We start from the raw sequence: 26,802 nt of genomic DNA, 5'->3' as shown, positions 1-26,802 counted from the left end.
TGCTACCAATACATGGGGCCTGGGTTTGATCCCTGGTCAGGGAACTAGATCCCACATGCCACACTAAGACCCAGTGCAGCCAAATAAATAAATTAATAAATATTTAAAAATGAAAACTAATACAAATGAATTTATTTATAAGACAGAAACAGATTCATAGACAGAAAACAAACTTACGGTTACCAAAGGGAAATGTTGGGATGGGGGAGGGATAAATTAGGAGTATGGGATTAATAGATACACATGACTATATATCAAGTAGATAAACAACAAGGATTTACTGTATAGCACAGGGAACTGTATTCAATATCTTATATTAATGTATAATGGAAAAGAATCTGAAAAATTATACATGTATAACTGAATCACTGTACAAAAGTAACACCGTATGGTAAATAAAATATACTTCAAATTACTGGGTTGTTTTCCTATGAGTTGTAAGAGTTTTAAAAAATATTTATTTGGCGGTATCAGGTCTTAGTTGCCACATGCTGGATCTTTTGTCGTGGCACACAGACAGTCTTGCTGTGGTGTACAGGTTCAGCAACCGTGCTGTGCGGGCTTAACTGCACCATGGCATGTCGGGTCTTATTTGCCCAACTAGGGGTCTAACTCTCCTCCCCAGCAACTCTCCTGCATTCCAAGGTGGATTCTTAACCACTGGACCACCAGGGAAATCCTGAGAATTCTTTATATAATCTGGATACAAATCTTTATTAGACATGTGATCTGCAAATATTTTCTCCAGTCTTATGGCTTGCATTTCCATCTTCTTAACAGTGTCTTTCAAAGTACAGAAGTTATTAATTTTGACAAAGTCCAATTTATCCATTCTTTCTTTTAGGGGTTATACTTTTGGTGTCATATCTAAGAAATTTCTGCTTAATCCAGTATCACAAAGATTTTCTCTGAGGGTTTCTTCTAGAAGTTTTACAGGTTTTACAAATAGATCTATGATTCATTTGAGTTGTTAATTTTTACATATGGTACAAATATGGTACAAAGAGGGTTTTCAGAAATTTGTTTTGTTTTGTGGTGTGTGTGTCTTGGGCGTCTGAGTATCCAGTTGTTCTTGTACCATTTGCTGTAACACCTGTCATTTCTCCACTGAATTGCCTTTGCATCATTATCAAAAATTAATTCATCATTTATGTGTGGGACAATTTCTTGACTTTCTATTCTGTTCCATTGATCTATTTGTCTACTTTGATGGCCGATACTGCTCTTTCTTGTTTTCTGTAACTTTTATCGTAAGTCTTGATGCAGATAGTGTAAGTCATCTGACTTTCTTCTCTGGATATGTTGGTCTTTCGCATTTCTGCATGAACTTTAGAAATTATCAATTTCAACAAAGAAATTTATCGGGATTTTGATTGGGATTGCATGAATCTTTCAAGCCATGAACACAGTTTCTCTAATTGTTTAGTCTTTAGTTTTTCTCAACACTGTTTTATAACTTTTAAAGTATACGTGCACTTTTTGGGTCATATTTATTCTTAAATATTTTATTTTTATAGATGCTATTTTAAATGATATTTAAAAATTTTTTAATTTCTGATTTCTTATAGAAATAGAACTGATTTGTGTATATTCATCTTATATTTTTGACACTTTGCAAAGCTAAGAATTCTAGTAGGTTTTTTTGTAGACACCATGAGATTTTCTATTATCATGCTGTCTGTGAATAAAGAGTTTTTCTTTTTCCTTCCCATTCTAGATGTCTTTTATTTATTTTTCTTATTGGACTGGCTAGAACTCTAGTGTAATATTGAATTGAAGTGGTGATAACTCTAAACTCCAATGTTTTGGTAATGTTTGGCCTGATTGTATGTCAGGCACATGATTTGCATTTAGTAACATATATAACACACTTTCTGTATCCATTCATCCACTACTGGACACTTAGATTGTTTCCATATCTTGGCTACTGTAAAGAATGCTTCAGTGAATATGGAGGTGCATAAATCAGTGTTCTTGTTTTCCTCAGATAAAAACCCAGAAGCGGAATTGCTGGAAAATTGGTAATTTTATTTTTTTTAATAAAAAAATTTTTTTTGGCCACATGCCATGTGGGATCCTAGTTCCCTGACCAGGGATCGAACCTGTGGCCCCTCCATTTGAAGGGTGGAGTTCTAACCACTGGAATGCCAGGGAAGTTTCTATTTTTAATTTTTTTGAGGAGCCTCCATACTATTTTCCACAGTGGTTGCATTGATTTTCCACCAACAGTGCATAAGGGTTCCCTTGTCTCCACATCCTTGCAAACACTTATTATTTCTTGTCTTGTTGATAATAGCCAATCTAACACATGTGAGGCAGTAACTCACTGTGCTTTTGATTTGCATTTTCCTGATGATTATTGATATTGAGCATCCTCACATGTACCTGTTGGCCATCTGTATGTCTTTGGGAAAATGTCTATTCAGATCCTCTGCCCTTTTTAAAATTATTTGGAAGATTTTTTTTTAAAAAGTCAGACATGAATGTTAGATTTTGTCAAATGCTGGAACACTGCTTTAAGTTACAATGTCATAGCACTCCACTTCCAACTACTAAGAAAAAGGGACAGCACTTGGTGGATTTTTCTGAATCTAATGAGATGGCTCTTCTTTCTTTCCTTTCCTTTCCTATGTTAATTGGGGAATTACACCGATTGCTTTTTTTTTTTTAACTTTTTATATTGTATTAGGATATAGCCGATTAACAATGTTTTGATAGTTTTAAGTGAATAGCAAAGGGACTCAGCCATACATATACGTGTATCCATTCTCCCCCAAACTCTCCTCTCATCCAGGCTGCCACATAACATTGAGCAGAGTTCCTGTGCTATATGAACTGAGGCGAAGGTGGTAGTCACTCAGTAGTGTCTGACTCTTTGTGATCCCATGGACCATAGCCCACCAGGGTCCTCTGCTATATGGTAGGTCCTTATTGGTTATCCATTTTGAATATAGCACACTGATTGTTTTTAAAAAGTTCTGGGCAAGTCACTTCATCTTTCATGGCCTTGTTTTTTTTTCTTTTTGCCTGTAAAATGGGACAATAATACTCATCTTAAAGCACATTTATGAGGTTGGTTGGCACGCATTGGTATATGGAAAATACCTGTCATAAAGTAGACACGCCATATAAACTTGCCCATATTTTACAGACTAGATCATAGCTATCTGTGTTCATATCTTACCCACAGGCTATCTCTCCCTCCTCCAAGCAGAGACATCTCATAATTCTTTCCTACTTCCAGATGAGCTATTTCAAATCCTAAAAGATGATGCTGTGAAAGTGCCACACTCAATATGTCAGCAAATTTGGATAACTCAGCAGTGACCACAGGACTGGAGAAGGTCAGTTTTCATTCCAATCCCAAAGAAAGGCAATGCCAAAGAATGTTCAAACTACTGCACAATTGCACTCATTTCACATGCTAGCAAAGTAATGCTCAAAATTCTCCAAGCGAGGCTTCAACAGTATGTGACCTGAGAACTTCCAGCTATTCAAGCTGGATTTAGAAAAGGCAGAGAAACCAGAGATCAAATTGCCAAATCTGTTGTATCATAGAAAAAGCAACAGAATTCCAGAAGAATATCTACTTCTGCTTCATTGATTGCTGTAACGCCTTTGACTGTGTGGATCACAACAAACTGTGGAAAATTCTTCAAGAGATGGGAATACCAGACCACATTACCTGCCTCCTGAGAAATCTGTATGCAGGTCAAGAAGCAACAGTTAGAACTGGACATGGAACAACAGACTGGTTCCAAATTGGGAAAGGAGTACCAAAAGGGTGTATATTGTCACCCTGCTTATTTAACTTATATGCAGAGTACATCATGCAAAATGCTGAACTGAATGAAACACAAGCTGGAATCAAGATTGCAAGGAGAAATATCAAAAACCTCAGATATGCAGATGATACCACCCTTATGGTAGAAAGCAAACAGGAACTAAAGAACCTCTTGATGAAAGTGAAAGAGGAGAGTGAAAAAGCTTGCTTAAAACTCAACATTCAGAAAGCTAAGACCATGGCATCCAGTCCCATCACTTCATGGCACATAGATGGGGAAACAATGGAAGCAGTGAGAGACTTTATTTTCTTGGGTTCCAAAATCACTTCAGATGGTGACTGCAGCCATGAAATTAAAAGATGCTTGCTCTTTGGAAGAAAAGCTATGACCAACCTAGACAGCATATTAAAAAGTAGAGACATTACTATACCAACAAAGGTCCGTCTAGTCAAAGCTATGGGTTTTCCAGTAGTCACGTATGGATGTGAGAGTTGGACTGTGAAGAAGGCTGAGCACCGAAGAATTGATGCTTTTGAACTGTGGTGTTGGAGAATGCTCTTGAGAGTCCCTTGGACTGCAAGGAGATCCAACCAGTCCATCCTAATGGAGATCAGTCCTGGGTGTTCGTTGGAAGGACTGATGCTGAGGCTGAAACTCCGATACTTTGGCCACCTCATGTGAAGAGCTGACTCATTGGAAAAGACTCTGATGCTGGGAGGGATTGGGGGCAGGAGGAAGAGGGGACGACAGAGGATGAGATGGCTGGATGGCATCACCGACTCGATAGACGTGAGTTTGAGTGAACTCCGGGAGATGGTGTTGGACAGGGAGGCCTGGCGTGCTGCAATTTATGGGGTCACAAAGAGTCGGACACGACTGAGCGACTGAGCTGAACTGAACTGAACTGTCCGGACCAATCGGAGCCCGTCTTCTGGGGACCCGCCCCATTCCGACAACCGTACCAGGTCTCGGAATTGACCAATCAGCATTGAGCCCCGCCCCAATGTTGAAACTGCAGCTTCTGAGGCGAAGTAACGGCTCCCAGGAGCGTCTCGGCTCCGCTCCACGTCTGGCCAATCAGGGCGCCCGGATCAGGCTCCGCCCCCAGTTGGTGACGCGTTGGGTGGGCCTGGCGGAACTCTCGGCAGCGCTGGCTGTCGCAGGCAGCTTGATTCCCCGACTTCCCAGCGGTGAGTGCGGAAGTGGCAGGCCCGGGGTTGGAGAGCAGTGGTTCGACGGAGTGCTCCACGTGCACTTCCACGGAACGTCCTGGTCCCGTGATGGGAAAGAAGAGGGAGGCCGAATCTCCCATTCCTGGGAGGGGACCTTCCGCCCCTGCGTTCAGCTGCACTGCCGCTGCCCCAATGTGTGTCTCTTCAGAACGTTGCCTTCCTGTCGCCTTGGCGCAGCTATAGCTTTCCAGAGAGCCTCCAGAGCCGGAGGTTTTCTCTCTTTAACGCCGTGCGAAAATGGAGGCCCAAAGTCGTTCAGTTAGATGAGGGCGGGGACCGGAATCAGGCTGTCTCCCCCACTTGTCTGCACCACCCACCCCTGTACTCGCATCTCCATTGTCCTCCCTTCCCTGGGTGGGTGTATGTGGGGGGCGGGTCTCTCTGCTTTAGCACTTGCAACCGGGCCTTGAGGAGGGGGCCCCAATGTGGGTGGTCCACAGGTGAGGAGTGTGGGTGGAAGGGCTGGGGTCAGGGCAGGATTTCTGACAGCAGGGTGTCTGACTGGACCCAGTGTTAGAAAGGGATCGTGTGTACTGGGGGAGACTGAATTTGTAGTTGGAGGAATCGGCTTGGAGCTCAAGAGAGAAGAAGCTTCTTCCCCTAATCGGCTGAAGTCTCTTCCAGAGGCATCAGTGTGTCCTTGAGCCCAGATCCCTGGGAGGCCAAAGGCTGGAGAATGAGGAGGTGGCTTCCTAGGCCCCCCTCCACACTTTGGGGAAAGGTTGTCATAACCATGGACTCTGGAGCCAGATTTGGGTTCAAATCCTGGCTATGCCACTACAAACAGTGTGACTTGGGGCTAGTATTTTAATTTCTCTGAACTTCTTCATTTGTTAAAAAAGAAGAAGGGAGGGCAGGAGAGAAGGACGAGTCCCTTCAGAAATCTGATTTGTGTGAATTTGAAAGTTATAATGTTTTACATTTGTAGACTTGCCCTAATTGTCCACTACAAATTAAGGTGGTGGTGTTCAGTCGTTCATTCGTGTCCGACTCTTTGTGACCCCATGGATAGCAGCACGGCAGGTTTTCCTGTCCTTCACCATCTCCCAGAGTTTGCTCAAACTCATGTCCATTGAGTTGGTAATGCCATCCATCCATCTCATCCTTCTCCTGCCTTCAATCTTTCCAAGCATGAGGGTCTTTTCCAGTGAGTTGGCTCTTCGCATCAGGTGGCCAAAATATTGGAGCTTCAGCATCAGTCCTTCCAACGAATATTCAGGGTTGCTGCTGCTGCTGCTGCTAAGTCGCTTCAGTCGTGTCCGACTCTGTGCGACCCCATAGATGGCAGTCCACCAGGCTCCCCCATCCCTGGGATTCTCCAGGCAAGAACACTGGAATGGGTTGCCATTTCCTTCTCCAATGCATGAAAGTGAAAGTGAAGTAGCTCAGTCGTGTCCGACTCTTAGTGACCCCACGGACTGCAGCCTACCAGGCTCCTCCGTCCATGGGATTTTCCAGGCAAGAGTACTGGAGTGGGGTGCCATCACCTTCTCCGATATTCAGGGTTGATGTCTACAAATTAAACTAGTCATAATTTCATAGTTAAGGTTGTTAGAGGAGAGAGATTAATCTCTTCTGACATGTCAGGAAACATGCTCTGGCTAGTTTAACAATAATAAGCATTTATTGAGCGCTCATTGTGTGTGCCAGGTATTGGGCTAAGATTTTCTTTTAATTAAAAAATATTTTGGCAGGTCTGAGTGTGGCATCTTAGTTTTCTGACCAGGGATCGAATCTGTCCATGCCCCTTGCATTGGAATTGTGGAGTCTTAACCACTGGACCATCAGATATAATATGCATTACCTCCTTTAGTCCTTACAACATATTTATGAGGTTCATGCTGTTATCATCTGTTTGGCAGATGAGGAAACTGAGGCACAGAGAGGTTAATTAACTTGCCTGAGGTTTCCCAGTTAGGGAATATCAGAGTGGGGATTTGACTCTGGCTCCGAAGGGCAGCCTCCTCAGTGCTGTCATGCTCTCTGTCTTGGCTTCAGGTAGGAGAACCCAGCCCTGAGGGCAGTCTGTGGTCCGGGAGTCGGTGACATCTGTCGTGGAAAGCCCAGGATGGTGGAGACCAGGGACCTAGTGCAGCTGCGGCAGCTCAACCTGGAGCTCCTGCGGCAACTGTGGGTCAGGCAGGATGCCGTGCGGCGGTCCGTGGCCAAGGCAGCCTCAGAAGTAAGCACCTTGACCAAGTCCCAGGGGTGAGAGAGGGGCTGCCTAACCCTTAAGCCAGAATCCAGGCCTTCCAGGTCCTCTTATGCAGTGCACCCATTTTACTGATGATGAGAAAACTTGAGTGAGTTCCAGCATGGGAAGGTACGGCCTGGGACACTGCAGAGGCTGAGCCTCTGTGTTCAGCCTCTTGGTGACCAAGCCTCTCTGTTCCAGTCGAGCCTGGACTCGAGCAGCAGCTACGACTCAGAGATGCCATCATCCCAAGAGATGTCCTCAGTTGCCTCGAGAGCCTCCTGCCCACAAGATGCCCACCCTGGTGACCCCTGTGGTAGGTACTGGCCTGGCGACGCCAGCTCTGGGATGAACTCTCTCCTACCTGCCACATGCCTATACCGGGAGTCCCTGGGCCCACCGAGGCCCCACTCAGTTCCCTTACTGGCCATCTCAGACTCAAGTGACCCAGAGCTTTCAGCAGAGCTGGACAGTCCAGGAACCCAGGAGGCCCAGGCCCTGAGGTCCATCTTGGCTCGACAGGGCAAGTTGTCCAAGGTAATGTGGGAGAGTGGGGCAGCCATTGATGGGGCTTCCTTGAACCTCAGTTTCCCCTTTGACAGATGCACTCACAGGCAGCCTCCCTTCCAGGGTGAGAGGCTCCTGGGAGGTGCTGTGAGTCATGTCCTGCTCAGCCTGAGTGCTTGATAAGTTGTGGCCATTACTTTTTCAGAGAGCACTTTGGGAAGAAGGTGACCAGCCCCATTGTGCAGATGGAAAGACCGAGGTTCAGAGGACAGACTTGTTCATAGTCCCACATGGTGGGGGGAGTGGGGGGTCAAACTCTTATCCTCCAGCCCCCAAGCCCTCAGCTGAACCCTGGGGCCTACGTCAGAGTGTAAGTTAAGACATAGCCCCTTTCCTCCCCTCAAGGTGGGGCCTCCTTTGGGCTGGGCCTGCTGGCACAACCTTGCCCCTCTTTGCCTCCCTCCTCAGCCAAGAGTGACCAACAAGGAGTCTCCAGTGCCTGAGAAGAGCTGGCGCCTGAGACCCTACCTGGGCTACGACTGGATTGCAGGTGTGGCCCTCCCCAGGGCCTGGAGATTGGGGGTGGGGGCCCTAGCTTGCTCATGCACCTGCCTGAGCCCCCACCAGGTGGGAGCATCTTCAGTACCACGTCTCGTGCCTCAGCCCTTGGCACAGTGAAAAGCAGAGACGGTGTTCACCGAGTGTTTGTTGCATGAATGAGAGCTGCCTTATTTTTTTGGCATTTATTGTGTGCCAGGCCCTGGGAAACTGTATTGGTATCATCTCTTTACGTTTCCCCCCACTCCCCCAGCAGCCTCAGTTGCTTCCTGGCTGAACACCCTCTGGCCTCTGGCCTCTTTCCAACCCCATTATCATCCATTTTTGACTCAACAGCCAGAATGAATTTTGAAACCTGGGAATCAGATCATGTCATTCAGAATACTTAGCACTTAGTGTGTGCGCTAAGTCACTTCAGTTGTGCCTCGCTCTTCACGACCCCATGTAGCCCGCCAGGCTCCTCTGTGCATGGGATTCGCCAGGCAAGAATACTGGAATGGGTTGCCATGCCGTCCTCCAGGGGATCTTCCCAACCCAGTGATCAAATCCAGGTGTCTTACATCTCCTGCATTGGGCAGACGGATTCTTTACCACTAGCACCACCTAGGAAGCTAGCACTTAGAGTAAATCCAAAATTGTTATCTAGACTTCTGAGGTATGATCTGGCCTCTACTGGCCCGGTGACATAACCTCTAACCATCTACCGTCTGACTCTTTGTTCCAGCCTCATGGGCCTCCTTGCTGGTCCTTGAACCAGCTGTGTGCTCATGGCCACCTGCCTTTGCACTTGCTGTTGGCTTTGCTTTGGTGGTGTTGTGCAGCACATGGGATCTTAGTTCCCCGACCAGAGATTGAACCCATGCCCCCTGCATTGGAAGCATGGAGCCTTAATCACCGGACTGCTATGCAAGTCCCTCTTCCCTTTGCTTTGAATGCACTTCCCCAGATTCACACCTGCTGGTTCCTTTTCATCACTGAGCACTCAGCTCAAATGGTAGGCGCCTTGCACGAGCACAAGGTCGGAGGACCGCCGCCCCTGCATCCTTGCCTGTAAGCATCAGCTACTTTTGTGTTCTTCCTTCATTCATTCTCAGAAATCGTCTTGTTTGCTGTTTCTGGTCTGGCTCATGAGCTCTGTTGGAGCAGGGGCCTGGCTGTCTTTTTGTTGCTGTGTTCCTTGAGCCTAGAACAGGGCCAGCACACCAACAGTGGTTGAAGGAGTGAGTGGACAGCCTTCAGAGCTCGGGCTGTTGGATCCTCACTTTCATGAAGGAGGAAACTGATGCTCAGAGAGGTTGAGTTCCTGCCACAAGGCAGGGGCTCTGTGGGGCTGCTGGGCCCCTGCAGAGGGGACATAGTCCCTGTCTGCCAGCTCACTGCCTTGCTTCCTGTCTCTGAGAAAGCAGAGGCGCCTGCCCTGTTCCTGCCCTGTGTCTGTGTGCACCTCTCTCCTTTCTGAGCTCCTGTCTCCAGCCTGTCTGTGCATTTGTGTGCTTGGCCCCATTCCTTCTTGATTCCCAAAGCTCTTGCTTCCTGTAATTCTCTCCTGTCCTCCCTCCACCATCATTCTGCTCCATCAGCATATGAACACTGGGAAGTATTAATGAGAACTGATTTCACGGAGTGCTTGTCCTGTGCTGGGCCCTGTCCCAAGAGCTTTCCTACCATTAACTTCTTGACTCTTCACAATCATCTGATCAGGTGGATACTATTACTGTCCCCATTGACAGATGAGAAGGCTGAGGGCCAAGAGACTGAAAAGCGTAGCAAAGTCTCACATCTGGCTGGGGTAAATCTGGGAGTATTAATGAGAACTGGTTAAGTCTGTGACTTCCCCTCCTCTTTCTAGTTAATACCCATGTTCTCTGCTTTTCTTTATCATGAAACTCTAAAGCCATCTTGATTCACCATCTCCAGTTTCTCTCCCTGACTTTTTCTTAAAATCAGGCTTTAGTCCCTGACACCACCCCAGGTTAGCTGTGACCACTGTGTTACCAGCTCCCAGCTGAGTTCTCAGTCCACACACTTTTTGGCCCCTGAGTAGCATGGACACAGCGGCCACTCCCTCTTCCCTTCCCGAAGCTCTTTCTTCCCTTGGCTTCCAAACCTGGGCACCCCCCTGGCTCTTCCCCACTTCCCTGGTAGCTCCATCCAGTTTCCTCTGCCGGATCTACTTCCTTGTTCCAACCTCCAAACCCCCTAGACCCCGTCAGTGTTAAGATTCTCCTTGCCCTCTTCTCACCCACTTAACCCATGCTGCTCCTCCGAATTCCAGACTTGTGTATCTGACTTTCTTCTCTGCCTGGCTCACTAGGTGTCCTAGACTAATCTCGGGTCCAAAATCAAGGTCCTGACTTCCACGGCTCTTGGTCCACCTTCCTGCAGTCTTTCCTATCTCTATTGGCCCCAGCTCTGTTCATGGTGCTAATGGCCATAATCTGGAGATCAGCCTTGATTTTTCCTCTCCTTTTCATACATACATCCTGGTAGCCCTGCCTTCAACATATTTCTAGAATTCACCATCTTGTCTCCCCCAGGATGCCCGCAGTAGTCCCCTAACTGGTATGCCTGCTTCTTCTCACCTTGCTGCAGCCAGAAGAGGAGTACTCTAAAAGCACATGGCTGATGTGATCATATCACTCCTTGTCCCCAAACCCATCAGCAGTTTCCCAGTCACAACTCCTCTACTCTCACCGCTCTGCCCATTCCACCTCCTGAGTGTAACTCCAGTGTACCAGCACACACCTGCCCCACGGCCTTTGCATTTGCTCTTCTGTCTGCCTGGGATGTCCCCATGGCTCCCTCCCTCCCTCATCAGGTCTCTACTCAGGTGTCACATCCTCAGCGAAGCTCCCTCTGGCCCCTCTGCCCTCCAAGCTCAGTTTCCTGACTCTCTTTCTCTCTTACTTCCTGATAGGTGTCACCTTTCCACTTTGTATCTCAGGTTTCTTTAGCGACTGGCTTGTGGCCACATTAGAATGTAAGCCTCAAAAGGGTGGGGGCTTTGTCTAGGTTGCTGTTCTTTCCCTAGCACGTGAAACAGTGTCTGGCTTGTAGCAGGCGCTCTATAAATACTTTTTGCATAGATGATTGGGTATGCATGTGTCACGTGAGTTGAGGGACCCCTCCAGGTCTGTACGCGACTCAGTGGCCTGGATCGCCAGTGCCGAGCACCCCCTGAGTCTTGGCCACACAGCAGCTCCTTTGTGCGTTGTCCCCCCAGGGTCCCTGGACAACACCTTTCCCGTCACCAGCAAGCCTGAGGCCTTCTTCTCGAAGCTACAGAAGTTCCGGGAAGCCAACAAGGAGGAGTGTATTTGCAGTGGCCCTGAGTGAGCAGGGGCAGGCACAGGGTGGGCAGGGAGGCTCAGGCCTGCTCGCCCTCATGCTCTGGCCTGCTCACCCTCTCGCCCTCACAGACCCCAGTTCCTAGGCCTGCAGGAGAGTGATGCTGTGGAGGGGGACCACGAATGTGAGTGTAAACACTTGGTTACCCCAGAGCCCAGCCAAGGCCTGGGGGCCTGGGGAGGCAGCTGAATGTTGAGGACTCAGGGAGGGAGCCTGGTGTCCCGACAGGGGATGGTGAGCCCTGGGTAGGGGGTGGGGGTGAGCTGAGGCCTGGCCTCATGGGGAGTAGGGCCAGCCCTGTGCACTCACTGCCAGCCTCTCCCCTGCCTTGCTTCCCACATGCCCCCCACCCCCTTCCTCTCCTCTCTGCATGTGGGTCATCTGAGGTGGGGAGTCCGGCTCAGTCACGTGAGCATCTGAGTCTATGTTGTGGGTTTGTACGTACAACGTAGTGTTTGTATCCATGTATGTGTATGTGTGTGTGAGGCGTATTCATGCAGACATATGTGTGTGTGCGTAATTACAAGTATAAACACACCGTACATGTCCACAAATGTGACTCCATGAAGCAGCGCTCTGCGTGTGCATAGATAACATTTGAATGTATGAAGATGCCAGCACGTGTGCACATGTGTGTCATGCTTGAGTAGAAAGCAGTGCTCAGTGTCGTGTGTGAGCACGTGTATGTGTGCACGCTGCATGTACATGTGGGCGGGCCTGTGAATGTGGCCACCGGGGCTGTGCAGGGGTTGGTGGGCCTGTTGGTTGGGGTCCGGGGGGTCTAGGTTCCCCAGCTGAGGAGGGACTTCTGCTCCTCTCTGGTCTCACAGGTGTGTACTGTTACCGTGTCAACCGGCGCTTATTTCTGGTGCCTGCGGATCCTGGCACCCCTTGCCGCCTGTGCAGGAAGCCACGGGACCAGCGGGGTGCGGGGACCCTGGCAGAGCCAGCGCAGGTCAGGTGAGTGGCCTGAGTGGGCAGGACACCCAGGGGAGTCGCAGGGGCAGCAGCAGAGGGGAGCAGCCTGGGACCCGTGGTCTTGAGGGGGCAGGTCAGGCTATTGAAGCCTGGAGAGACCTGCAGGAGTGCCCCCACTGTCGCCACCCCCCAGGGTGAGCATCCCACTGTCCGTCCTGGATCCCCCACACCGGCACCGCATCCACCGGCGGAAGAGCTTCGACGCCTCCGACACGCTGGCGCTGCCCCGGGTGAGGATGGGGGTAGGGCTGCCCCCTGTCTGGCCCAGTCCTCAGATGTGTCCTGAGGCCCAGAGAGGGCCAGGGACTGTCCCAGAGCCACACAGCGACACTGGGCTCAAGGACCCCAGTCTCTGGAGTTGAGACTGGGCCACTCACGTCACCTGTGCTGCACCTGTTCCCTGATGGAGGCCAGGCTCCCCACCCACCCGCTGTCTGCCCATGAGCTGGCATAATGCAGAAGGGTCTGATTTCTCATGCTTTTGTGTGCTGTGTGCACAGTCCTCAGGGGGTTTATCTTGTGGGGTCAAGCAACAGAGAGTGCAGTGGTGGTGGTATAGTCACTAAGTCGTGTCCGACACTTGTGACCCCATGGACTGTAGCCCGCCGGGCTCCTCTGTCCATGGGATTCTCCAGGCAAGAATACTGGAGTGGGTTGCCATTTCCTTCTCCAGAGAGTGCAGGTCCTGCTGTTATTCAAGTTTACAGATGAGGAGACTGAGGCAGAGGGGAGGTGCCTTTTCCATGGTCAGCCAGGTGGAACTTGGGGTCTTATACTTCCATGATGCCTCCCCCATAGAGCCACCCTTTGTGTCTCCTGGGTAGGACAGGGGTCAGTGGGGATCCCACTCACTCCCAGTTGAGGCCAGGGATGCTGGAATGGAAGCGAGGAGAAGGAGTACTGAGGAAAGTCAGTTTGCTTATCTGTAAAATGGGTCCAGTGTACTGTCCTCAGGCTTATGGGGTGGGCGGGGGCCAGGTCAGTGAGTCAGTACTTGTTAGGGGCCTGGAGCAGAGCCTGGCATACAGGATGTGCTCCATCAGCATCCACGGCCTTCCCTCCACCCATCTGTGGTCTGGGTCCGCAGGATAGGAAAGGGAGGCCCGGGGGGACAGTGGTGGACACAGACCTCTGCCCTGGGGGAGCCTCAGTCATGAGGGACACTGTGATTATTTGCGGGGGCGGGGGGGTCCCTCCACCCTCATGGGGGACACAGCCCTGTCCTAGAGAAGGCTGCCAGTCCCGGAGGAGAGGTGCAGCCCTTCCCTGGGCTTGCCTGGTCAGTGAGGAGCGCCGCCCCCAGCCAGGCACCTTAATCCCTTGCTCTCCACAGCACTGCCTGCTGGGCTGGGACATTATCCCTCCGAAGTCTGAGAAAAGCTCAGCCCCCAAAACCCTGGACCTCTGGTCCAGTGTCTCCCCTGAGGCCCACCATCAGAAGCTGTCAGCCACCAGCTGTCCTCACCTGGTAAGTCCAAGGTGCCCTGGGAGGGGCAGACACCTTGGAGCAGCCTGGGGACTGCAGAGTCTCTGGGGGAGGGATTGGGGGTGGGGGAGAGCAGAACCTGGAAACCTCTCTCTGTGGGCTCCCGTCTCCCTGGCCCTGACCCCCAGCACCTCTCCAGTCTCCACTGCTCCCCACTGGCTACCCCACCGTGCCCTGGAAGCTGACCCCAACTCTGAGATCCAGAAGGGGATGAGGCTGCATATGGGGGGAACCCATCCCAAAGAGGCCCCCTCTGACACCTTTCTCTTCATTCCCTAGGCTGTGCCAACGCGGGTCCCACCCCCGACCCCAATCTGGTCAGAACCCTCCTCCATGCCTCGGCCCCGCTCCCCTAAGCCGAAGCCCTGAGGACTGGCCACTTGGAGGTGAACGGTGCTCCTGCCATCATTTCAGCTTCTCCCCTCAGGCAGGGGTGCCCACGAGAGGGGAGCCTTGCCCAGTCTTGGTTGGAGGTGGACTCAGGCCCCACCTTCCTTCCTAGGCTGGGGGCCCTGGCCTGTCTCCTTCCTGGGGACACAGAAGGGGACTCTGGGGTTGGGGTGAGGGGATTCTGTGACACGTTTGTGAGTAAAGCTCAGTGCTCCCTGCAGCCCTAGATTCCCACATGTGCCGGGTCTGTCCTGCCGATGCCCTTAGAACCTCGGAGGTGCCCTGGCCTCAGCTTGGCCCTCCTCATCTGAGGAAGGACACCTCTGACAGCGTGTGCCGGGTGGGGTGGATCCAGCACTGAGTGTGGCTGTTTTGGGGGTGAGGGTCCCCCAAGCAGGCTGGGGTCAAGGTCAGCATTAAAAGGCCCCCTCAGCAAGGGGCTTGGGGTCTCAGGCTGGCCCCTGTAGATGAGGCTGAAGCTGTGACAGTGGGGAGTGAATGAGCCCTTCCCCTCTTGACCCCTGACACCGGGATTCAGTGATAAAGGAATGCTCTTAAAGTTCTTGGGTCCCCTGGCTCCTTTATTTCCATCTCAAGCCCAACCCTAGAAACCATGGATGATTCAGAGCCCCAGCAGGGACACCTGGGAAACCAAAGGCCAGGAGGGTTCAAGTCAGAGGCAAGCGCTCACCTCTGCCCTCCTGAATTAGTAAGTGGCACCTGTCTTTCCCCCTATATGTTGAATAATATGAACTTTCTAATTTGTAGGATAAAAATGGAATACCTGGGGAACCTAAGGCCAGGGAAGGCATGTGTTTTTTCTGAGGTTTCTAGCTTAGAGGGGTGGAACTAGGGCTGTGGCCTGTGGCTCCCACCTGGAGCTTGTGAAGCTGAGAAAACCTTTCCCCGCCAGTCACAGCACATGTATTAGGATAAGTGAGGTTATGCCGCAGCGACAAATTAACTCCCAGATTATGGTGGTCTGACATAAAGACTTATTTCTTGCTGACTTGCTCACACTACCTGTTCATCATGGGTCACAGTGGGACCTCTATTTTGACATTGTCTTTCGGGGACCCAGACCAATGGTGGCTCCACCAGTGGCTTCAGCCCACAAATGACACAGGTCACTTCTGCTTGTGGTACATTGGACAGAACTAGTCACGTGGAGTCGAGACGTGAAGGGGCGCATGGTATACTGGGTGAGTGTTACTGTCCTCCACGTCATGACTTCACCAGCTCTATCCCTGCAAGATGGACACACAGACCTCCCAGGCCATTGGCAACAATAACAGGCAATACAAACTCTGGCCTGAGTCTTCCCTCACTCCGTCTGGAGTTCTAACCTCCAGTGCTTCCATAGACAGGCAGGTAAGGTGACTGGGAGTGGTAGGCACAGGGCTACCTGGCCAGCACATATCCTTTCCAGAGACTCTCAAGTCCAAATGTGTCTGTGATCATGCATACGTGTCTGTGGGCACTTTGAGCAGCAGGCCATGGTTTGCCACTTGATTCCAGTATCTGAAGAAACGAAGTCTCTTCTACATGTAATTTTTTAAAATTAATTTTTTAAAAATTTATTTTCAGTTGTATAAAATGTAACATAATAGGAACTTCCCTGGTGGTCCGTGTGTGTGTGCTAAGTTGCTTCAGTTGTGTCTGACTTTGCAACCCCATGGACTGTAGCCCGCCAGGCTCCTCTGTCCATGGGATTCTCCAGGCAAGAATACTGGAGTGGGTTGCCATGCCCTCCTCCAGGGGATCCTCTGGACCTGGGGGTCAAACCCACATCTCTTAACGTCTCTTGCATTGGCAGACAGGTTCTTTACCACTAGCGCCACCTGGGAAGCCCCTCTGGTGGTCTAGTGGATAAGAATCTGCCTGCAAATACAGGGGTCATTGTTCGATCCCTGCTCCTGGAAGATTCCACATGCCCTGGAGCAACTAAATCCATGCACCACAACTACTGAGCCTATACTCTAGAGCCTGGTGCACCATAGAGCCCACGCCCTGCAACAGGAGAAGCCGCTGCGAGGAGGAGCCTGAGCACCGCAGCGAAGAGTAGCCCCCGCTCGCCACATCTAGGGAAAGCCTGCGTGCAGCAACAAAAATCTACTGCAGCCCAAAAAACCAAAAACACAAGTTTCCCACTTTTATACATGCAATTCAGTGGCCCTAAAGTCCATTTATACTTTTTGCAACTTTCACCACCAACCATCCCCAGAATTATTTTTTTCTTGCGAAACTGGAAAGTGAAAGTGTTAGTGGCTCAGTTGTGTCTGACTCTTTGCGACCCCATGGACTGTAGCCTGCCAGGCTCCTCTGTACATGGAATTCTCCAGGCAAGAATACTGGAGTGGGGTGACATTCCCTTCTCCAGGGGATTTTCCTGACCCAGGGATCGAACCCAGGTCTCCTGCACTGCAGGAAGATTTCTCTACCATCTGAGCAGAGCTCCAATTAAACACTCTTTCTCCATCCTACCTCCCAGCTTCTGGCAACCATCATTCTTTTGCATCTCTATGAATTTGACTAGGTTACCTCATCTGAGTGCAATTGTGCAGTATTTGTCTTTTTGTTCCTTTTTTTGGCGTCTTTCTTTTAGCGTGATGTCCTCGAGGTTTATGTTGTAAAGTGTCAGAATTTCCTACCTTTTTTAAGACTGCAAAGTATTTAGTTGTATGGATGGACCACATCTTGTTTATCCATCCATCTGCTGATGTACCTTTGAGTCCCTTCCACCATTTGTTATTGTATATAATGCTGTTGTGAACATGAGTGTACAAATGTCTCTTTGAATCCCTGCTTTCAATTCTTTGGGGTATAAACCTAGGAGAGGAATTGCTGGATCGTAGGGTCATTCTGTGTTTAATCTTTTGAGGACCTGTGATACTGTTTTCAGAGGAGCCGCTACACCATTTTATGTTTCCACTGGCGGTGCATAAGGGTTCCAATTTCTCCACATCCTCACTAACAGTTATTTTCTGCCTTTTTTTTTCTTATAATAGCCATCCCAATGGGTGTGATGTATCTTGTTTATTGTAGTTTTGATTGCATTTCCCTGATGATGTTAGTGATGGTGGGCTTAGAGGCCATTTGTCTATCTTATTTGGAGAAATGTCTATTCAAGTCCTTTGCCCAGTTTTGAGTTGGACTGGTTTTTTTTTGGTTCTTGTTTTCACACATGTGATTTTAATTCAAGAAAGCCTGTGGGATTTCCGTGGTGGTGGAGAATCTGCTTTGGTCAGGGAACTAAGATCCCACATGCCGAGGGCTAACCAAGCCCGACAGCTGCACCTCCTGAGCCAGAAGGGTGCAATGAAAAGATTCTGCATGATGCAATAAAGATCCTGGGTGCCACGACTAAGACCCAACACAGCCAAGTAAATAAGCAAATCATAATTTTAAAAAATTAAGCACCAGCTTGGACATTATGCCACCTGGTGAAACCCAGAGTTAGACATTAGAGTGAGGCAAGTAAGGTACTCATCTGGTGCAAAAGTTAAGAAATTCAGTAATCGAACTAATCATTTAAAAAGAATAGAGAGCCTGTGGGAGTCAGCGATTTTGTTAGAAATTCTTTGGCAGGAGGCAGAAGAGAATCTGGAAACCTTCTGTCAAACAAAATGACAACATAGACAGCTGAGATCACCTTCTAAGTTTAGCCAACCCAGAAGAGCAACAGCTTGAATGAGATAGAAATATTTCTCTCGCATAAAAGTCCAGACTGTAGTGCTAGGCCGTTAAGTCACCAAGGCCAGTGGTTTCTCTGGAAGGACCGTTCCTTTGAACATTTAGAAGGTTTCTGGCTTCTGTCTTGCCCACGCATCCGCTCCAGATCCACTCTGAATGAGCAGGCTGGGGAACAGGCTTTTTCAAACCTGAGGGACCCCAAGGATGAAGATCACAGGGAGAGAGGCCCTGCACAGAGCATCACGTCTCCAGCTCTGCCTCACTCACCTGCACCCCATCATGGTCACTTCTGCCCTCCCACGAACAGGCAAGCCATTCCTGATTCTCCCAGGCTGTCCCTCCCTCCCTAGGGGATGTCCAGATCTCTTCTTGCCCCGCTTCCTCCACCCCTTCCAGGTGTGCATCTCAGCTGGAGAGTCTCTTCTTTCACGAGGGCCTTCCCTGAATCCCTGGACCCCTCAGATGCATCCGCCCCATCACACACTGCACTTCCCTGAATTCCTCCATCCCAGCCCGTGTGTGTTTTCCTTTAAAAAAATTTTTTTGGCCATGCTGTGCTGTACAGCATGCAGGATTTTAGTTCCCCAACTAGGGATCGAACTCATGCCCCCTGCCATGGAAGCATGAACTCCTGGACTGCCAAGGAAGTCCCCTTTATATGTTATTAAATTACTACCCATGAGGTTCATTGCTTTAGTGTCTCCCTCTCCCCTGCTAGAATTTAAGCAGAGGTGGTATTTTTCTCTTAGTTGGAACTTTTTTTTTTTCCTCCTGTTTTCTCAAAAATAGTGACTAAACTGTATTTCAGGATTTGGCTTTTCCCTCTAGCCTGAGCTCCCACTTGCATCATGAAGGTGATGGGAGAGGAGAGGAGTTGTGTACTCAGTTGTGTCTGATTCTTTGTGACCCCATGAACTGTAGCTGCCAGAATCATCTGTCCATGGGATTTCCCAGGCAGGAATACTGCAGTGGGTTGCCATTTCCTTCTCCAAGGGATCTTCCAGGACACCCAGGGATCAAACCCAGGTGTCCTGGACTGGCAGGCGGATTCTTTACCACTGAGCCACATGGAAAGTCCCTAAAGGCAATGGGAAGGGTGCTTTCATTTCTCCAAACCAAAGGACTCTTGTGGTTGGACACCTTACATGCTTAATAATAGTGTCATTGTTTGTTGGCATAAATCCCAAAAGAAAAAAGCAAGATCATCTTTTTTGTTGTTGTTTAGTTGCTCAGTGGTGTCCAACTCTTTGCGACCCCATGGACTGCAGCACTCCAGGCTTCCCTGTCCTTCACCGTCTCTTGGACTTTGCTCAGACCATTGAGTCGATAATGCTGTTGTGAAGGTTCTAGGCCCCACATCAGATTTCAAAGTCACACTCCCTGGTGAGTCCCAGTCCCTTCGCTGGGTCTCCAGGTTGGGAAGTCTGAAGATCACTGGCATCTTCCAAAATTGATGTCAATCATTTAGAAATAGGAACAAGGGAATCTGGCTGTGTCACAGCAGAGACACAGATTCTCACTGGCCATTGGTTCATTCGTTCTCTCATTAATTCACTCATCACACATACATTGAGCTCCTGTGCTAGGCGCTATGCCAGGCTCTGAGGATGCAGTGGTGAACCAGACAACAGGTCACTTCCCACGGAGCCCCCCTCCCTGTGCTGGGACTGCGAAGAGCCCGCACATGGAAGAAGTGCTGGGAAGAATGCTGGAGCCAGGCCTGACCTCTGCTTCCCTCTTCTCTGGCTCACATCCCTCCCATGTGAGGCTCCAGCCCTGCTGAAGCTTTTTTTCTGGCTCTTAAACCTGTTGGCTTCTCCTGGGCCTTCATCCACCCTGTTCTGTTCCCTCTGCTCAGAGTTCTCTCTATCCTCCAAACTCCTACTCAGGCCTCAACTTCCAGGTCCGCTCCTCAGAGCCCTTCCCTGAGCCCACAGGATTGGCCGAGGCACCTGAGTCAGGTCCCACCTCTGTGTCCCCATACCTATCCCATTACACTCAACTGTAAAGTTCCTCGAGGGCAGGAGCAAGGCCTGCCTTGTTTTCAGCTCTCTCCTAGCTTGGTATGTGGCATATGATGGGCATGCAATAAATAGGTATTTGATGAATGAGTGAATGAGTCCCCAGGTCTTAGGAAAATGGAGACCATGCAGCACAGGGATGTGGAAAGTGTCCTAAGAATGTGGCACCAGAGGTGCTCGGTAGCTTCTGTAACTACTCCTGGTTTTCTGTACACCATGTTGTCCTATGTCCCAGGCAGACTGTCATAGGTCTTGCTTAGCAACTGCCCCCTCACCCCCGTCGGGTATCTGGCTTCCTGAATGGGAAGTAGGGAGTGACTGGGAACAGCTGTGACATATTCCTCAACCACCAGCAGCCGTGAGTCCCAGGCCCTTGGTGAGAAGATTAGGGAGTGTGTGGAGACAAACGAGCCCCAGCTGGTTCCCCAAGGGACCCTTCCAACTTCCCAAAGAACAGAAACATCTCCTGGTTGCCTTGTAGGAGATGGTTCTCCTTGATGGGATGAGAGACCACTTCTGCTTCTCCAGCCTCGTGGAGGTGGACCTTTCATGGCCCAAGAAACACAAAGCACAGGATTTTCCAGGATCATTTCTCCAGGTGCCTTTTGAGCATAGCATCCTGACGTTCTGAGGATGTACATTTTATTGCAACCAAAGTTCCTACTTGGCTTGCCCCAGTCTTGTGGGTCAGACCTGGTCCAACTGGGGAGCTGCATTGAAAGACTGACCTGGAGAGGGGCACAGAGCGTGGCTTCAAAGAGACGGCTTCAGACAGCCCCTCCAACTCCCATTTGGGGCATCTGAGTTGGAACGGAAAAAGTAAAACCGTCTCTATTTGCAGATTTATAGAATATATATAGAAAACCCTTAAGCCTCTACAAAAAGGCTGTTTGAACTATGAACAAATTCAGTAAAGCTGCAGGATAGAAAATCCTGCTTCCAAACTGTGTGAAAAACCTAGACAGCATATTACAAAGCAGAGACGTCACTTTGCCAACAAAGGTCCATCTAGTCACTGCTATGGTTTTTCCAGTAGTCATGTGCACATGTGAGAGCTGGACCATAAAGAAAGCTGAGTGCCGAAGAATTGATGCTTTTGAACTGTGGTGTTGGAGAAGGCTCTTGAGAGTCCCTTGGACTGCAAGGAGATCCAACCAGTCCATCCTAAAGGAGATCAGTCCTGGGTGTTCATTGGAAGGACTGATGTTGAAGCTGAAACTCTAATACTTTGGCCACCTGATGCGAAGAGCTGACTCATTGGAAAAGACCCTGATGCTGGGAAAGATCGAAGGCAGGAGAAGGGGATGACAGAGGATGAGATGATTGGATGGCATCACCAACTCAATGGACATGAGTTTGAGCAAGCTCTGGGACTTGGGGATGGACAGGGAAGCCTGGCATGCTGCAGTCCATGGTGTCGCCAAGAGTCAGACGTGACTGAGTGACTGAACAACAAGCGTGTGACTTTGGGCACTTCACCACACCTCTGGCTCATTTTGGCATGTGTACAGGGTGATAGTCCCAGGGAGAGAGAGGGACAGAAGATTAGACAGGCGGAGGGCTGCCCATGGGCTGGCCCGAGAAGAGGTTGATAAGACTCATGATTGTCATCAGCTCTTCCTGTCCCCCACCCCACCCTGTCATGAGACCAACATCATTCTAACGGGTACAGGGGCCTGCCCTCTCTGAATTCACTCTGTTGGGCTCACCCCTTCCCCTGGGAGGTTAGAAGGAACCAGGAATAAAATAGCAAGTTGGTTGATTGAAAGACTGGCTCTTCCCTCTGCTTCTTCCTTCTGGGCTCAGAGCACGTGCAGCGAATGTGCCGGTGGTCAGCTCTCCAGGTTGAGGGTTTTGCCCACCGGGAGGCGGAGGGCTTAAGTCAGCCACGGGGCTGTGGCGACCAGCGCCCTGCCCATGGCTGACGCCTCAGGGTGTGACGGTGGTGGGCTGTGACTGTGCAGGAAGTCAGGAGGGGAAGCCTGGGCCCCAAGGGACCATGTTGTGGCTGGTGGGGGTGGCATGAGGTTGGTCCCAGTGATGAATATAGGTGCCTGCCAGTGGCTTAGGTGGTCTTTGGGGACATCCCCCTGTTGTGGCACCAGGCTGAGCCCTTACCACAAGGTGTTCTCCCTCAGGTCCTCATTGTCTGTGGCCAGAGGCCACGAGGCTTCTCCCTCCCTCCCTAGAAATGCCCCCTCACACAGCTCCTGAAACTCAAGAGATCCCCAGGCCCCACTGTGTGGTAAGACGCTGGAAGGACCCAGCTCTCGAGGTGACAAGACTGTTCTAGGAGCTGTGACATCTCAGCGGGAGGGAAGGGGAAGCAGGGAGCTTTGAGAATTTTCCAGGTCCCAGATCTGGTGCAGAGCAGTGGGAATCCTTCCTGGGAGACCCAGCTGCCCATCCTTCCCACTCCCAACGAACTCAGATAAACTTCCCTGGCTCCTGTCGCTAAAGTCTACCTGCAGCGCGGAGGAGCACTCTCCTGGGTCTGTGTGGAATCAGTGCCGGCTGCATGGACAGAGCACTGGACTTGAAGCTGAGGCCTGGAGTTCAGGGCAAGCCAGTGAGCCTCTCTGAGCCTCGTCTGTACAATGGAAGTTGTAGGGTTTCCCTGGTGGCTCAGTGATAAAGAATCTGCTGGGTGATGCAGGAGACATGGATTCGATTCCTGGTCCAGGAAGATCCCACATGCCTCAGAGCAACTAAGCCAGTACACCGCAACCACTGAACCTGTGCTCTAGAGCCCACAAACAGCAACTACTGAGCCCACATGCCTCAACGACTGAGGCCTGGGCGCCCTAGAGCCCGTGTTCCACAGCAAGAGATGCAACTGCAACGGGAAGCCCATGCCCCGCAGCAAAGAGCAGCCCCTACTTGCTGCAACTGGAGAGATGCCCACGCAGCAATGAATACCCAGCACAGCCAAAAATAAATAAATAAAAAAATATATATATATATGGTTGTAATGCTACCTACATTACAGGGGTGTGTAGAGGAGTAAATGAGACAGTGGGGTAATGAAATGCTCAGCATAGTAACTGGCACTTAGTAAGTGCTTCATAAATATGAGATAGTATTATATGAAAACAAGGGCTCATTGTATACTGTGAAATAGAAGTCCTGTTTGGGGGCAGTCTGCTTCACCTGGCCTGAAACACAGAATTGAGAGAGGGTGAGAGGGGAAATTCTAGGGACTTCCTCCAGTGAATGACTGATAAAGATCTCTGCCCGAGTGTCCCTGCTGGCGTGGGCTCCTGTAGGCCTGCAGGTCCGGGAGAGTTGGGTGGGTGGTGGGTGAGAATGCTTCTGCAGAAGACTCAGAGGCCTAGAAACCATTAAGGCTTCCAGGAATCCTTGGGTTCAAAGTCTAGGGGCGTGGGATGGTATGGGACACAGCCTGGAAGATAGTGTCTGTGGGCGTGGGGTTTACACAAGCCTCCATCTGCCTCCTCCTTCAGGGATTATTGCCCAAACTTGGCTTGTCCTTGGCCTTCCTGCCTGGCCATGGGCTCTCCCTGACCCTCACCACCCCTGGAAACCAGCTTTCAGGGAGCCAGCTTCGGCCTGCACCTTCCTGTGCCTCTCAATGAGGCCCTGCTGGGCTCATTGGATCTTCTCGCCTTGCTGGGCTGGGGGCCTGATGAAGGGCAGGGATCCTCCATCTGCAAGCCCAGGAGAAAGGCCTGATAAGGACCCAGCCTGACTCACACACCTCAGACTTCCAGCCCCCTGGACTGTGAGACAATATGTTTCTGTTGTTTAGGCTGCTCAGTCTGTAAGCCTTTGTTATGACGGTCCAAGGAGACCAAGACACACTTTGTGCCAGGAAACTCCTTGCTGGGCTTGGGGAGGTGGAAAGGAGCTGGGGTACCTGTCTAGCCCCAACCTGTGAGCTCTGCATCCCAGAGCTGTTCTTGCTTGGGCTTCGTTTTTTAAAAATAAATTTTATTTATTTATTTTTGGCTATGCCGGGTCTTCATGGCTGCATGGGTTTTCTCTAGCTGCGGAGAGTGGGGGCTACTCTTTGTTGTGGTATGTTGGCTTATTGCGGTGGCTGCTCTTGTTGATGAGCACGGGCTCTAGGGCGAGAGGGCTTCAGTAGTTGTGTCTCCTGGGCTCTAGAACTTAGGCTCAGTAGTCATGGCACATAGGCTTAGTTGGCCCAAGACATATGGAATCTTCTTGAACCAGGGATCAACCCGTGTCCTCTACATTGGCAGATGGATTCTTATCCACTGTACCACCAGGGAGGTCTATTGTTCAGTCGCTCAGTCGTGTCCCACTCTTTGCAACCGTGACCTCATTTTTCTGCCTGGAAATTCAGGTCACCTTCCCAGACAAAAGGGCCTCTCTCGGGCGATGTGTGGAGGAGAGGAGGAAAGATGGGGACTTGGGGAGTGAGCAAGCAGAGAGCCCTGGAGACAAGGCTCCCCACATACCTCTGCCTCAGTCACCACCACACTGAGACCCAGCCTGGCCCACTCTTAGTTTCCAGTCATTCCAGCCCCTGATACATCTGTGGATTTTATAATTCTGAGAGTCACCTGTCTGCAGAGCTTATTAAATGCAGGAGCTCGTTGCTATGATACAAGCTGGAATCAAGATTGTTGGGAGAAATATCAGTAACCTCAGATATGCAGATGACACCACCCTTATGGCAGAAAGTGAAGAACTAAAGAGCCTCTTGATGAAAGTGAAAGAGGAGAGTGAAAAAGTTGGCTTAAAACTCAACATTGAAAAAATGAAGATCATGGCATCTGGTCCCGTCACTTCATGGCAAATAGATGGGGAAACAATGGAAACAGTGGCAGACTTTATTTTCTTAGGCTCCAAAATTACTGTAGATGGTGACTGCAGCCATGAAATTAAAAGACGCTTGCTTCTTGGAAGAAAAGCTATGACCAACCTAGACAGCATATTAAAAAGCAGAGACATCACTTTGCCAACAACGGTCTGTCTGGTCAAAGCTATGGTTTTTTCCAGTAGTCATGTATGGGTGTGAGAGTTGGACCATAAAGAAAGCTGAGCACTGAAGAATTGAAGCTTTTGAATTGTGGTGTTGGAGAAGACTCTTGAGAGTCCCTTGGACTGCAAGGAGATCAAACCAGTCAATCTTAAAGGAAATCAGTCCTGAATATTCATTGGAAGGACTGATGCTGAAGCTGAAGCTCCAATACTTTGGCCACTCCTGATGCGAAGAGCCGACTCACTGGAAAAGACCCTGATGCTGAGAAAGATTGAGGGGAGAAGGAGAAGAGAGAGACAGAAGATGAGATAATCGGATGGCATCATTGACTTGATGGACATAAGTTTGAGTAAGCTTCGGGAGTTGGTGATGGACAAGGAGACCTGGTGTGCTGCAGTCCATGGGGTAGCAAAGAGTCGAACACGACTGAGCAACTGAACTGAATTGATTGCTATGATATGAAAAGAAAGATTTCTGTAGCATTTGTTATATACCAGATGCTATTCTAAGAGCTCTGCATCTCTTAACCCTTTGAGTTCTTACCACCTTATGAGGTAAGGTTATTGTTCCCATTTATGGGTGGAGACGTTGAGGTACAGAGAGGATAAGTGACATTCCTAAGGCCACACAGCTAGCACATGACCAAGTCGAGATTTGAACTCAGACCATCATGAACTCCAGAGTCCATGCATCTAACCTGTACCATGCCTCCCACAGGGACAAACATCCTGTGTATCTTGCCTCCAGGGGGCTGGCTTTGGGATGGACTCTAGTTTTCCTTGAGAGGCAGCTCAGTAGGGAGCAGTGTCTAAGCTTGGGTTATGAGTGTGGTCCCCAGGCTGGGGAACATGCGCAAGTGACCTCCTTGCCCTGAGTTTCACTTTCCTCCCTGGGTGATGGGGGCGTCTCTGCCGGGGCTGCTGTGCAGCTGGAGAGGATCCTTAATGTTCTGCTGACTGCATGCCCCTCACACACCTTTACTCACCCAGCCTTGAACACACACTCTCATGCCCCGCCACACAGTGTCCACATACCTCACACATCCCTGTACATACACATAATCTTTTTTTTTTTTGATCATATGATATTACTATTTTTATTTGTTTTGAGGAGCCTTCATACTGGTTTCTGTAGTGGCTGCAGTAATTCACACTCCCACCAATAATGCACACGGATTTCCTTTACTTGACTCCACATCCTCCCCACACTTGTTACCTCTTGTCTTTTTTTTAATTAAAATTTTTCATTCTTATACAATTTTACTTTCCATTTGTAGTTACTTTGCACTATTGGCTCTATTCCTTGTGCTGTACAATAACATATCCCTGTGATGCTGAAGCTGAAGCACCAATATTCTGGCCACCTGATGGGAAGAGCCAACTCATTGAAAAAGACCCTTATGCTGGGAAAGATTGAAGGCAGGAGGAGAAGAGGGAGACAAAGGATGAGATGGTTGGATGGCATCAGCGACTCGATGGACATGAATTTGAGCAATTTCCGGGAGTTGGTGATGGACAGGGAAGCTTGGCATGCTGCAGTCCATGGGGTTGCAAAGAGTCGGACATGACTGAGTGACTGAACAACAAAAGCCTATCTTAAACTCCCCCAGATAGCGTCCCTCCCCCCACTGGTAATCAC

General features: G+C 49.7%; 1 protein-coding gene across 17 annotated transcripts; it reads left to right on the top strand.

Annotated features, from left to right (window-relative positions):
- Positions 1 to 4,833: 4,833 nt before the first annotated feature.
- Positions 4,834 to 21,960, top strand: MIIP (migration and invasion inhibitory protein). 17 transcript variants are annotated; one of them, XR_011560802.1, is made up of 13 exons: positions 4,834 to 4,975; positions 7,016 to 7,199; positions 7,413 to 7,748; positions 7,924 to 8,088; positions 8,187 to 8,268; positions 11,500 to 11,608; positions 11,696 to 11,748; positions 12,455 to 12,584; positions 12,736 to 12,832; positions 13,936 to 14,070; positions 14,368 to 14,474; positions 15,076 to 15,187; positions 20,674 to 21,960. XR_011560802.1 is itself a non-coding variant. In XM_070768203.1 (12 exons), exons 2-11 carry the CDS (start codon positions 7,086 to 7,088, stop codon positions 14,455 to 14,457), a joined length of 1,311 nt encoding a protein of 436 aa, XP_070624304.1. In that variant the 5' UTR covers positions 4,834 to 4,975; positions 7,016 to 7,085; the 3' UTR covers positions 14,458 to 14,474; positions 20,674 to 21,960. The 17 variants fall into 17 exon arrangements, 15 of the variants coding, with proteins under 15 accessions (XP_070624304.1, XP_019832271.2, XP_070624305.1 ...); XR_011560803.1 differs by lacking the exon at positions 12,736 to 12,832; XM_070768203.1 differs by lacking the exon at positions 15,076 to 15,187.
- Positions 21,961 to 26,802: the final 4,842 nt, after the last annotated feature.

Source organism: Bos indicus, chromosome 16 (assembly GCF_029378745.1).
Source record: "Bos indicus isolate NIAB-ARS_2022 breed Sahiwal x Tharparkar chromosome 16, NIAB-ARS_B.indTharparkar_mat_pri_1.0, whole genome shotgun sequence".
In the NCBI taxonomy this organism is placed as follows: domain Eukaryota; kingdom Metazoa; phylum Chordata; class Mammalia; order Artiodactyla; family Bovidae; genus Bos; species Bos indicus.
Note: the sequence above shows the minus strand (reverse complement) of the source record. Positions and strands in the feature narration are given on the sequence as shown.

Coding starts and splice junctions, on each gene's coding strand:
- MIIP (XM_019976709.2), top strand. CDS start 7,086: ATGGTGGAGACCAGGGACCTAGTGCAGCTGCGGCAGCTCAACCTGGAG. Junction 8,089..8,186: donor CCTGGGGCCTACGTCAGAGT/GTAAGTTAAGAC, acceptor CTCCCTCCTCAG/CCAAGAGTGACCAACAAGGA. Junction 14,071..14,367: donor CCACCAGCTGTCCTCACCTG/GTAAGTCCAAGG, acceptor TTCATTCCCTAG/GCTGTGCCAACGCGGGTCCC.